The sequence below is a fragment of the Limulus polyphemus genome, unplaced genomic scaffold, assembly GCF_000517525.1.
Source record: "Limulus polyphemus unplaced genomic scaffold, Limulus_polyphemus-2.1.2 Scaffold1111, whole genome shotgun sequence".
In the NCBI taxonomy this organism is placed as follows: Eukaryota; Metazoa; Arthropoda; class Merostomata; order Xiphosura; family Limulidae; genus Limulus; species Limulus polyphemus.
In genome coordinates, this window is record NW_013666721.1 from 87,562 (window position 1) to 101,871 (window position 14,310).

The following is a 14,310-nucleotide window of genomic DNA, read 5'->3' on the forward strand; positions in this document are numbered from 1 at the left end:
TATATATATATATATATATATATATAGAAAAAAAAAAAAATATAAAAGATATATATAATATAAAAAGGGGTATCTTAAATTTAAGTAAATGTATAGAAATAAAAATATATACTCCAATTATAATCATAAATAAAATGAATAATATATATTCGGTAACTGAATAGAAAAACTTATAATAACTGTATACCACATGTCAGATAAAATATATATATGTGTGTAAGGGAGAACCAGCAACTACTGGTATATTTCTTAAAACTTTAAATTGTTGCTAATATTTTGAACGCAGACCAGATAATAACAATTTAAAACGATCTTATCAATGTTATTGTTTTTGATATAATACTTATTTTTCAAGAATGGCTCGAAAAGTACATATTTCTAGGTTTATCGGTATGTTATCCTGTTTTATTTAAGAAGAATATCCCAGTGTGTTTAATTAATATAATATAAAATATCATACGCAATGATAAAAAAATAAATACATTTCTTCTTGCATTCGAGATGCAAAAAAATGGCGTATATTTTCTCTTCTCCATATTCTTATTTCCGGTAAATAAATATAAAGAGTACAGTTTGATAACAGTCCCTACACGAGCATTCCTATAATCGCAATGAGCCGATAAAAAAACAAAAGCTAAACACTGTTTCTCAGTGCTACGAAAGGTGATAACGAGTTCAAAATAAATAAGAAGCTTTCAAATGTAGAATTCGATGAAAATCTAGTCTTAAGAAATGGGAAATTCGAAAAGCAAAAGGTAATAAATGAAGAAAGGGCAGAAAAAAAACACTGTACGTCGAATTAGTAGATATTTTTATACTTTTTTCGAGTGGAAATTAAAGAAGATGCTATTAAATTTTTCTGAGAATGTTTTCAAAACACGTTTATGTTACTTGAGCATTTTGCAGAATAGATAATTCTAGAGAATAATAAATAAATATTTCCAACACACCTTTTCGCTCTCAACAGGCTCCCATCCTTTAAATGTTTCACCTACACCATTAATATTCTTATTGTTAACAACTTCATGTTCGTCGGAAGCGTCAGCTTTCACTGCTTTTGTATCTGGCGAGTACGAATTACCAGTATTAGTAGTAAGGATTACCAAGTACGAATTACCAGTATTAGTAGTAAGAATTACCAATAGTAGTAAATTCAAAAATATTAGACATAAAATTCAATTTCAGATTGATTAATTTTATTTTGTTATCCTAAGGATGTTTCTGAAAAGTAATTAATTTTTCGTATGATTATTAATAATTAAAATATATATATATACACCAAGTATAAATCATTTATTCTATTCAATGAGATATATTATCAATTTAGTAGCTAATATAACTTTATTAAACAATTTTCCATTCTATAGGAGTAAGGTACAGAAGAAACAATAATATTACTAGAACATGTTTCAAGATAGAGATGAAATTATAGTTCTAAATAAAACACAATAATTAAGTTCTGAACCCAGTAGTTATATATAAATGTTGCTTACCAGTGCTATACTGCTTTAATTAAAGCCATTAAAGGCTTGAAAAAGTGTTGATCAAATATTAAACTTCATGAGAAATGTGCTGTCACTGTTGATTTTTGAGCACAGAGCTACAAAATTGGATATCTGCATTTTGACCACTATGAAAACACCACATTTTAAAGCTGTAAGTCCGATTCATTATTCACACACACAGGGCTGGGTGCGAACATATATACAAACAAAATTAAATTAGCGTTAATAACGTCAGGTTGAAAAGTACATGATCTATTGAGTCAACTGCCAGTGTGAATAGCAAAGGGTTTCTTTCGTTTGTGCAATATTGATGACAATATTGTTTATATTTAGAGTATATAGGATCGAGGCTGAGTGAGTTATATTAAAACTATATTGCAACCTCACCATATCATTACAGTCCATGTCACCACGTCCCATCCTGCTTTATCTGGTAACTGTTCATCTTGACAATATCTTTGTAACGTAATTCCCATTGCAAAAGGTTCCACCGTAAGGCTATCATGTCTTAAGCACACAGTATCTCTCTGCATCCTTCTCTAATTCATCTAGTGTACGAGGACGATAGTTTCTTACCTTTCACTTCAGCAGTCCGATCGACGGCAATAAATAAACGCTGCATTTGTCAACTTGGCAGGTATTTTTTCGAATGGAATAACACGAATGTCTGCTTCATTCTCCAACGGCTTGAGGTATGTGGCTCTTGAAAAGAAGGTATGACTAAAAGTTTTATCTTGGTGAATCAATATCCTGTTTCCCTCGTTTTCATACGGATATCTTTCTTGATTTTGCTGCGTGTTGTTGCCTGAATTACGCGGACGGCATTTGTCACAACCCGTTGTGTTCAAGGATTCTCACTTGTTACAAGATGCCGCACATTTACTATCATGACTTGTTCCAGGTCCCTATTTGGATGGTCGTGGTACCCCAAATTGATCCCTATTCCTTTATTTTTCAAAGTTATTAAGTACAAGGTATTTTGCCATCTTGAAAATTTTAAATCACCGATCTGAATACACCTTTATGGTCTGAGTGTATAAATAGTTTTTCTCGGAAAGGATTGTTATATGCCCTTCTCAAAAGCGAACAATTTTTGGTGGCATAGCACTACCCACCGACGTCAAACAATGTAAACATATAGCGGTGATACTGTCATTATACTATGACCTTAAATTGGTTGTGATTGTTAGTGACTTGTTGATTTTCATACACAAAAGAGATTTATTATAACGTATTCAGCCCTATTCCTATAAATCTGGTATGTCTTAATAGATTTGGTCCAAATATCATGAAATAAATTGCAGGGACTTTTGTTATATGGGCAAACAGTATCAATTTAAGATTTTAGTAAGAAATCAGCAGTTAGAAGAAAAATACTATTACTATTCTTATATCTTGTGCTGGTAGTCTATACAGTATTTGTTTGCTGCTAAGCGCGAAGTTTCACAATGGGCTATCTGTGCTGTGCCAACCGCGGATATCTAAACCTGATTTTTAGCGTTATAAATAATAAGACTTGTCGCTGAGCTAGCGGGGAGGGGGGTTGTAAAATATTTAGTATGGTGACTGTATTCTGATTTTCTACTTGTGGTGGTTAGGGCGGTCGCCTCATAATCTGAGGGTTGCGGGTTCGAATCTCCGTCACCAAACATGTTTGCTTTTTCATCCGTGGGGGTGTTATAATGTGAAGCTAAAAAAAGTAGCCTAAAAGTTGGCGGGGGATGGCGTTGACTAGCTACCTGTCTTCTAGTCTATCATTGCTAAACTAGAGCCAGCTATTACAGATAGCCCTCAAATAGCTTTGCGCAAAATTCAAAACAAAACAATTTGCGATATTTTTTATAATTTAATACATATATAGAGAGTTATATGAATATCGGTTAATATTTTCAAAGTGCAACAGAGAGAAAAGAGTTGCAGTATCAAGTATGTAGGGGTAATCAGAGCTGCCATGTTACCCTTGAAATACTTGGTTTCTGAAAAACGTAGGAGATTCATGTAATTTTTGTCATACCTTGAAACAGAGTATTTCTAGTTATTATGAAAGCAATCTAGGATGAAGAAATTCGAGTCTAGCATGGCCTGGTGGTTAGTGTACTCGACTCGTAATCTGTGGGCTGTCGGTTCGAATCCCTGTTGCTAAACAGATTCACCCTTTCAGCTATGGGGGACATTATAATGTGACGATCAATCCCACTCTGTGTTGGTAAAAGAGTAGCCAAGATTTGGTTGACTAGCTCCATTTCCCCTAGTCTATCACTGCTAAATTAGGGACAGCTGGCGCAGATAGCCCTCATGTAAATTCAAAACCATTCTGTTAGTTTTATAACATTGCATAATACATCATATAAAAATACACATAGATAGACAAAGTATATAATATATAATACCAACAGCTGTACTACTCAAGTGATTAAAGCAGTATATATCGTAAGCTAATGCATTGCTTCAAAAGCACTCATGTAGAAGCGCGTATAAAAAGCTCTAATATTTAGAGATCGCTAAAAAGTCTTGAGAAATTAAGTGATGACAAGCAGAAAGCTATTAGACCACTGTTTAATTTTCTTCATCAGCACGTGTAGATGTTAGCGGAAAGCTATTAGACCACTGTTTAATTTTCTTCATCAGCACGTGTATATGTTAGGGAAAGCTATTAGACCACTGTTTAATTTTCTTCATCAGCACGTGTAGATGTTAGGGAAAGCTATTAGACCATTGTTTAATTTTCTTCATCAGCACGTGTAGATGTTAACGAAAATGGCTTTTTTACACTGAAACTATGCAAATTAGAGGTTCCAATTCAAGGCGGGAGATTCATAAAAATACTTCTTTGCATTAAAAAAAAAATTAACTAAGCGCGTTTGGTTTCAATATATATTTGACTGATTTGAAGTGACTTTATAGAGTTAGATCCCAAAAATATGAAATAAAACCATTGTCGGTAACTGGGTTGCAAATTAAAATACTGTGCCATATATGTTAGTATTTCTTTAGAGAAGAGCAACCTCTTGATGAAATATTTTGTTGGGCTTTTCGGAAAATTATATACTTTTTCTTGTATCTTCAGTGCAAACACTGCTTGTTATAGAAGCTCAGCAGATGGCAGGACCGTCTCCAAACCACTCTAAAGCATCATCATCATTAACTCACCGAATTAGACCTTAAGACTTAACAGAAACAATAACGACCTCTACCGATTCATTCACAGATGGTTTTCACGGACTTGGTCAATCTAGAAACGAAAATAGAAATGCCAGACAAGGTAATAAGTTAACGTTTCAAGTGAAAACAATTAGCCAGAAAGAAGCTGGCGAAAAGTTTGTGCAGACAAACATTGTAGGCTTGGTAAATATACAGTTGTGGGGAAGAGTCATGGACTTACAAGAAGTCTGAAAACTATTTCATCAAAATAATTTTACAGGTGTGCTATTAAAATAAAAACATTAAAAAACAAAACAAAATGCAATTGGAATGTATGAATCGCCCATATGTCTCGAGCACTCTTTATAAGGGATGGGCCATTCTTGTCCTATAGTTCCAATAGCAAATTAGAAAATTTTCCAAATTAGAACATTGACAGTCAAACACTTATAAGAATATTAGGTATAAGTTAACAGGAAAAGGTTGCCCTAATTTCAGTTAAATAGACCTCAATACATTAAAGCATGTTCCACCTACTAAAGAAGAATTTTCTGAAGTTTTGGTGACTATAATACTAATCTGGTATTTGGTAGGTATGCTTTACCAGGATCCTAAAAAAACTACAAAAACAGAAAAAAATCTGGAAAAAGATACCATGAAGTATCACTTAACTCAAAACCCAAATTGTTCTGGTTAGCATGAATAAACATTCTCTTATTACACGTCAAACAAATGAATATTTTGCAAGAAATCTAACTGACACGATATACGTGCATGGTCAATACGATGGGAAGAAGTTGGGTTATGACATAGAGAAGTCAGATCTAAAAACTCAAAGAAATATTGTTTATTTTGAGGAAAACATGAAAAAAAAAGCTGATACAAAATTTCTTAAAGATTCTTTTGATGTAACTCCCCTTGTAGCTACTCAAGTACACATCTACTCTCCTGATGCTCATGTGATGGCTTAAAACCACATTACTGCTCAGATTTATGTGGTGACGTACCCTTAGTAACGAAAACTAGACATAAGAATAGAGTTGTTCCTTTAAAACCGATTTCTGAAATTCTAGGTACTACAATAGTTGAAGCTGTTCATGCACCCCCAGGAGCAAACATTAGAGGTAGACGAAGTGACGAGTTGGAAGATGTTTGAAGAAATGGATAACGAAAACATCATTTCAGCTTTTCCTTGATGTTCTCAGTGGGACACAAAATCGATCTGAAGGAACCATATATATATATAAATGTTATATTTTCTCAGCTCAACACTGATCAAGGATAATGTGTTCAGTAGGAAGGGGCTCAAAAAGACTATCCCCACATTTGAAGTTTTATTATCAGAGTGTTAACGTTACTTGAATATTCTGGGATTAAAAAGTAATGCGATAATGTGAGCCTGGGTCACCCCTTCTACCATTTTAATCCGATTCGTGCAAAACAACAATACGTGTGCTACGCACGGCAATAAACGTCACTTTCCTTTAGCGTCAGCTTCACGCTTTTTGCAACAGACCTCCTTGACCAGTTGAAAACTCATTCGCGCCTCTAAAGGCGGTAAAATTTAAGTGTCGAAATATTTGATCGAAATTAACTCTTGTACTCAGGAACAAGATGTGCAGGAGGGAGGAAGAGGTCAAATGTATCTGACCCTTCCAAGTCTTCAAAGACCAAATCCCAACGCCGATACTGCTGCTTGCTTATTCAATTGTACTCAGTCTTCGGGGTATTTATGTTAGTTTATCTAACAAATTTCATGTAAATTAATTCAGCCAGTTAGCTTCTCAGAACAACTTATAACTTATACAGACAGATAACTCTGCTTTACACACACATATATATATATATGACGTTCATTACATTGCCTCATAGTGTTAAGGTCTAATGCGAGAATTTTAAATAGATAACGTATCCAATCTGAAGAGTATGAATCCGTAAACGATAGAGGAGATCCCCATCCATCCCCAACCTACCTGCTTCTGATCATATTTCTTGCAAAGATAATGAGTTCCACTGAAAGTTGTATTTGAAAGAGTAACAAGTAAGGGCGCACTGACAGCGCACGGATATGGGGAGGCTTATAGAGCAAGAAGTAATCGAATGTTGATGGTAATGATTTTATTACATGCATATAATATAACTGTTTATATCCAATATTGGATATAAACAGCTAACTATTTCTACAAATAATTATTGTTCAGCAATTTGCAAAATTATTAACTGTTTAAATGTGTTAATATTTAAATTACGTTTGCTAAAAATCTATTTATAAGATATAACAAAATGCCCTATAATATTATGCCAGGGAGTGAATGGATTTAACACTATAATTAAACACAGGTCTTTCGTAATATATATATATCTTGGTTTTATTGTACTAAATGCAAATAGACTTCAAGCATTACCTGCATTGGTGACTTCTATCATTAAATACTTACGGCACAACAGATTGTCCAGAGTATAACAAGTTCTAGTATTGTATGTAATTTAAGCCACTGGCATCTGGTGAACGAAGTTTTCTGTACACATTAACTAGTTCCGTGATTGGATTTGCAAGTCCTTTGACGCTGTTTACCTAACAAGTTCGATACTTTTATTGCCCTAGGCAATAATGTATGTATTATGAACATAGGTGTTGTTGTAGTAGTAGCGGTAATCAATTAACATTTTCAACATATTTTGACGTATACAGAATAAGAACGAAAAGGTTGAGATTGATGAATAGAACATATTGTCAACAAATATAATTTATTTGAATAGTAGAACTGAAGCAAAACCTAAGCGGCACCTCGTGCGCATGTGGCCTAAAAAGACCGGTCAAACACTCCTAGAGTTTAGGTAAAACTATTCATAGTTTTGAATTACTGACCACATGAAGGACAACTAGCGCCACAAGGGTTTCAAAAAAAAAATAACGGGTCTGACTGTCACTTTTCATACGGGATCATAGCTGAATGTACGGAGTATATTCAGCCGACATAACGTCTCGAACTTTGCACAGTCCAGCATACTATACACTACGTCACGCTCGGCTCTTTTTTTTAAATGTATTTCAACATAAATATAACTTACTAAATATATTGGACGTAGTAGTTAGCGTACTGGGACTGAAAATCCAAGGATTGATGAGTCGCGGTCCATTGTTGCAAAAACTTTGTAGCCGTGAGTTCGCTATAAGAACGATGGTCAAATATCACTACTTGGAATAAATCATTGGTTTATTCTCTGCCAGAAAAATATGTATGTATTTTTTTCATGTAGTATGAACTCTCAATGTTTACCCCTGATCTTTATTTATTTTTTAACTTAGTGTGAACTCTTAATGTTTATCCCTGATCTTTATTTATTTTTTAACTTAGTGTGAACTCTCAATGTTTACTCCTGATCTATATTTAATTTTTAACGTAGTGTGAACTCTCAATGTTTACCCCTGATCTTTCTAATACTTACTATTTATTTGTGATACTTTTCCATGCTTGTCTTTAGAAATTAATCTGCTTGACATTTCTTTTTCAGTCAATCTCCATGTGTCACCTTTATTTTACTTTATCTAACAACACTTAAGTATAGTCTTTCTTGACTGTTTCTAAAGCAAAACATCTCTAGCTCCTTTTTATATAACGCTCTCGTTTTCAGTTATGTGTTGCATTGGAAATGACACACACTTACATTAGTACATTAAAAAAATATACAAAAACACTTCCTGGAAGCTCGGTTGATCTTCATGACGTCATTCGACTCCCTTTATAAATCATTCACTCAGTTACACGACCATAAGTCCGATAATAGCCACTAAAATCTTGGGTAGTTGAGAAGAGATGTAGTGATACCACTAAAATCTTGGGTAGTTGAGAAGAGATGTAGTGATACCACTAAAATATTAGGTAGTTGAGAAGAGATGTAGTGATACCACTAAAAACTTGAGTAGTTGAGAAGAGATGTAGTGATACCACTAAAAACTTGGGTAGTTGATGAGAAGAGATGTAGTGATACCACAAAAAACTTGGGTAGTTGATGAGAAGAGATGTAGTGATACCACAAAAAACTTGAGCAGTTGAGAAGAGATGTAGTGATACCACTAAAATATTGGGTAGTTGAGAAGAGATGTAGTGATACCACTAAACACTTGGGTAGTTGAGAAGATTTTTCCTTCTGTCTTTCACCACTATGCCCAGTTTGCCACTGAAGAAAAAAGGTCCACCTTTCGAAAGTGCTCGGGTTATAGGGATCTTTATTTTTTATAGGGTCAGAGAATTTGTTTGTTTGTAATTAAGCACAAAGCTATACAATGGGCTATCTGTGCTCTGCCAACCACGGGTATCTAAACCCAGATTCTAGCTTTTTAAGGCCGCAGACATACCGCTGTGCCACTGGGGGGCGGATCAGAGAAGAGTAGTCCAAGAGTTGTGGTCAGGTGCTTTTGTCTAGCTACTTACATGCTAGTACATCAACTGAATATTATGGAGAGCTATGCATACAAATAAAATTTAAATATATTCAGAGTACTAATTAATATTCGTTAGCAAATGTATTATAGTTTAATTAAAAACAGTTTAGGTAATTTTTTTAAACCGTGAAATTTGTTCCTAATGTTAACATTAGATAATCACGTGTTGGTTACAAATAACTCAAATTATTTTCCCACCCCTTATGCCTAAATAACACACTGAAGTCAGATATTAAAGTCTACGTTTTCATAACCATATTACAAATATTTCTCCATACGTGTTTTAAGGATAGTTCTATTCAATAGTTCTGTCCTTTTGTTCATGTTATGGCTTATGTACATTTAATAGTGAAATATTCACTAAAAATGTATTAGTAACGAAATATTATATACATATAGCGCGTTTGTTTTTTTAGCCGCGGCAAAACGGCTCATACAATGGCTCTGAGTTTTTTGTTTGTTTTTTTTTGTTATTTAAAAGTATAAACTTTTAGCTCATACCTCCATCTCGTGACCGATTTGAGATCTAATTACAGCGCTGCCATTGAGGATTCCCTCTTGTTTTCAAATTTAAAGATAGGCTAAGATGAAATCCTAGTCTCTAATCTTTTCCTTGTATATAATAAATATGATAACTCCAGACTTTCGTCGGAAAAATCCACTTTACCATTCTTCAGTGTTGCATAAATATTCGTGTAGAATATAAATCAGCTATCTATCTTAAAATAAAACATGAGCGTAAGGTTCGTATGACTAATAATGTAATCTTAGAAAAAATATCTATGTCTAAAATAGTTTATATGTAATGCTATGTACCTTTTGAGCGGTGAAGTTTCGATCTAGTTTTCAAACCAAGAACAATTAGGCACGCCAATAACACCAAACCGGCAACAACTGCTACCAAAACAATCAAAACTGGACTGAACGTCATCTGCCATAAACTTTCTGTAAAAAAATAACCCATTCTATTTCTAATTAAATGACATTTAATAAAAGTCAAAATGTCTTGTATCACAACACTTGCTACGATCGATCCATTTAAAGACACTAAAAATGACTAAGATAACCGAGTTTTCTGAATTTTATACAATGAGTTTCATTCATTCTACTTCAATCTGTATAATTCCAAGTAAATATGTATTATAATTCAAACTCTTATTGTAGCTTAAATACATTTTCGTAGAGAAAAATATTCTTGTGATGATTTTTTTCATTTTTCCCTTTGATTTATTTTAGCACGTGTCTAATTGTGTTATCCATCTTGCATCCATTATTGTTACTTTGAAACAACCTTTGTTTTACAAGTATTTATTAATTACTTTTATTTGGTAAATTCATATCTTTTAAGGTCACTATATACTTTTATTTGGTAATTTCATATATTTTAAGGTCACTATATACTTTTATTTGGTAATTTCATATATTTTAAGGTCACTATATACTTTTATTTGGTAATTTCATATATTTTAAGGTCACTATATACTTTTATTTGGTAATTTCATATATTTTAAGGTCACTATATACTTTTATTTGGTAATTTCATATATTTTAAGGTCACTATATACTTTTATTTGGTAATTTCATATATTTTAAGGTCACTATATACTTTTATTTGGTAATTTCATATATTTTAAGGTCACTATATACTTTCATATGCTTAATTTTGTTTTTGCAAATGGCGCTATGACTATTAATAGAACCTATTTGTTCTGGAGACAGTTAAAATTACCTTCCTGCGACTGTTTCAGAAGAAAAGTCAAGGTTCTTGTTCGTAGTATTACAGCATGGCTTCTTCCCTTAGCATTCACAGCGTAGATAATAACAACAAAATCTGTTCCCGGCGGAAGTCCTGTTACATAGAACCTGCTTTCTAGTGAGGTTAAATTCGCCCTAAGTTTATGGAGTTTAGTATCGTGAACCTCCATTACGAAGTGCTGACTCAGTCCTCCGTCGTAGCCTTCAGAACATTCTAATTCAATTGAATGCTCCGTCTGATTTTGAAGAGAACAGTTGCTAACGGAACTTGGTGGGCCTGAAAATTTGAACCAGGAAACTATGTAAAATAGATGTGATGTAACAAATTCAATTTCTTAACATGTAGCCGTAATTCTTTTTCGCCTAGAATGAAATGCATTTAGTGACATATTTATATACTTTCGAAACACCATTGTTAATACGACATTTAAGCTATTTCACTTCATTGAAAACTATCGCATGTTGCGAACCAAGCATGATTGAAACGGAAACCCTGTTAGGCATGATATGAACTTTTTTAAACCGACGAAAGCTAGTATGTACCTCAGGGAATACAAAACATGTTAAAGGAGCACTTTAACTTTTTAAAGAGGGATAACTGTATTTCTGGAGGCAAGTTAATCTCATGCAATACATATTATTTTACTAATTACGTTAATTATCTTGTTGATTGATAAACATACTCATCTGGTTGTCTACATCATTAGCATCCTACGTTACATCTACAACCATTCTATTTTTAAGGACAACTATCTATTATCAAAAATAATTAAATATTAAACTACTGTGCTTAATGCCATATCAGTTATCGTCCACGTGCCTGATTATGATCTTATCGTCCACGTGCCTGATTATGATCTGTACGTGACTATTTATAATGCTAGAAACGTACCTGCAGGAACGAGGTGAAATAAACAGGGTTTTTTTTGGGTCCCAATTGAATTTTTTCCCCAGCAAAGTACCATTCCGTAATCGGCAGCTCCTGTAGGTGAGAACGTAGCCTTGCTCCTTGTTTCTTTACTTTCAAATGTCGTAATGTCTAAGACTTCTTTAGTGTTGTTAAATCTCCAGTAAAACTTTACATCGCCTGGGTCGGCTTCAACATCACAAAATATTTTGATAGTCTCGTGGCGCGCTGCTCCGTACACCGATTTCTGTCCCGTTCGGCACAATGGCGCATCTGGAAAGGTATCATCATTGTTTGTGTATCATGTACAAAATACACACAAGTAAAAAAAAAAAAAACTGCTTAGCTGGTGCAATCAATTTCAGTACGATAAAAAAGGACACAACGTAAAGCTTTATTTCCTAAAGGTTTATTTGAATTTGAAATTCTTTAAATGAATATTACATTAAAATGTTGTAGACTGTGCATATTTTTCCTTTATAATAAAGATTGTCCACAACAGTTTATTTACGATTATGAGATAAATATTTTCGACAATTAATCATAAAGTATCTCTGTTAGTGAGCGCCCCCCCCCCCCAGTAGCACAGCGGTATGTCTGCGGAATTACAACGCCGCTAGAAACCGGGTTTCGATGTCCGTGGTGGACAGAGCACAGATAGCCCATTGTGTAGCTTTGTGCATAATTACAAACAAACAAACTGTTGGTCAGCGATGAGTCTACGGACTTAAAACGCTAAAATCCAGAATTATATTTTTCGCGGTGAGCAAAGCGCAGATAGCAGATATGTTCTTTTAGAAATAAATGTAGTTTCACATTTTACTCACATTCGTAAACTAGCATAATTTAATGAAGATTTAAGCAGTTAAACTTTGAGAAATATTACATTTGCGATACTTCTTTGGCCATCTAGTTAAAGCAAATGACTTAAATCTAATAATGCTGATTAGTTGTTTGGATAATTAACTGTTCCTTATCAGGTAGATTTCAAAAAAACTCAGTAACTTTAGAGTTTTCGAACAATTGACTATTCTTCTTTAGCTTGATGTTTTTTGGTCTTTTGAAATGTACTTGACTTTTAGATGATTCTTTGTGCTAATTGTTTCACTATGGATGTTTCAAAGTTAAGCCTAAGTTCTAGAATAGAGGCCTAAACATGAAATAAAAGTTACCACTAAAATATAATAGGACACACTGAAATTGATAACCATTTAGATCAACAATAAACAATGTAATAAATGGCTTTCCATACACTTAGCCAAAAGTGCAATATGTTAGTTGTTCTAATGCATATACTTTTGGACGCTTTAAGTAGTAACAGATTTAAGGATTTGGAGTTTATTAATACTTAAATGTCTTGACTCAATGTTAATTAGCTGCTACTAACTTTTAATAGTTGTTGTCTTTCTTTTCTTCACAAAGCTTGCAAATATATCTTGATTTGATTGATTTATTTGTCATTTCTTTAACTGGAAAATTTAGAAAATCATATATATATATATATAGTCTCATACTCCATTAAGAAAATATGGATAATAATAGTGAACATGTCGTGGGAAAAATACTTAGATGTTTCAGTAAGGAAAGGAAACACTGCATTTTACTGTTATCCATATTTTGTTAATAGAATGTGAACATATATAGATTATGGTTATCTAAGTCATCGCTTAGACCAAATCTACATTATATGAAATTGATCTAAGAAAGACGCATTTATAGGTTTTATAATTATTCAATAGCAATGAAAATTTTCTGTCTGTCTCTCTGTGGATGCATCTCATCCTGAACGACTGGACCGATCCAGAAAAAAAAATTGGCATGCTAACTTAGTAGTCCAAAGGCAAATCAGATATGTATTAAAAAACAAAAATATTTTATAGAATAACTAGTATATAGTTACTGCAGTAACTATTGTAAATAACTGAATTTAAACAAAATTCACAACACAAGAAAATTCTACAAGTCAAAGATTGTAAATAAAATTTTCAGCATTTTGGCTTCTTTCCCATTATAACCAAAATATGCAGTAATAAATTATTTAATTACAATGTGTAGAATAAAGATAGTGCTGTTGTTTATGTTCCCGCTCTTTTCTGATTCACGCCTTTTAACTTCCGGTTTATATTAGCTTTAGAATAAGAACTTAAGCTTGAATTAGCAAAGTGTTTCATAATTAGAATATTTTTAGGATGTTTCTTACTTCTTGATGTGGTTTTACGTAGAAGCATAATTCAATATTATTATTAAATTTAATGCATTAAATCTACCTAATTCATAGAGTAGAAATCTTGACTACATCTCTACTGTGAATTGGGCTGCTTTGAACAAGACGTGACGCAATTGCTTTACCATTTCTGCCAAGTTTCTTAACTCGACTTCTACACCTTCTCACTTCTGATCCACTTTCTCTATTTTACACAGTTTCTTTGAAGATGAACGCTAGTGAAAATCATTGCAGAGATTTTGCTAATAATTAGTAAATGTGTGCGTGTTTTCCGCGTTTTCAAGACAAAAAGATAGGAGGAGGACATTTAGAGTGTATTACAAGAGCTTTA

General features: G+C 33.2%; 1 protein-coding gene across 5 annotated transcripts in view; it reads right to left on the minus strand.

Annotated features, from left to right (window-relative positions):
• Positions 1 to 14,310, minus strand: part of LOC106462180 (nephrin-like) — a 96,913-nt gene that overhangs the window by 8,645 nt on the left and 73,958 nt on the right. For 4 of the 5 annotated variants that reach the window (XM_022389369.1, XM_022389367.1, XM_022389365.1 and 1 more), the window contains 4 exons: positions 11,741 to 12,028; positions 10,823 to 11,125; positions 9,910 to 10,038; positions 951 to 1,063 (listed from right to left, as the gene is read on the minus strand). In XM_022389369.1, the coding sequence (XP_022245077.1) occupies positions 951 to 1,063; positions 9,910 to 10,038; positions 10,823 to 11,125; positions 11,741 to 12,028 (833 nt within the window). The remainder of the gene's footprint in view (positions 1 to 950; positions 1,064 to 9,909; positions 10,039 to 10,822; positions 11,126 to 11,740; positions 12,029 to 14,310) is intronic. The other variant, XM_022389368.1, reaches the window with a different exon arrangement.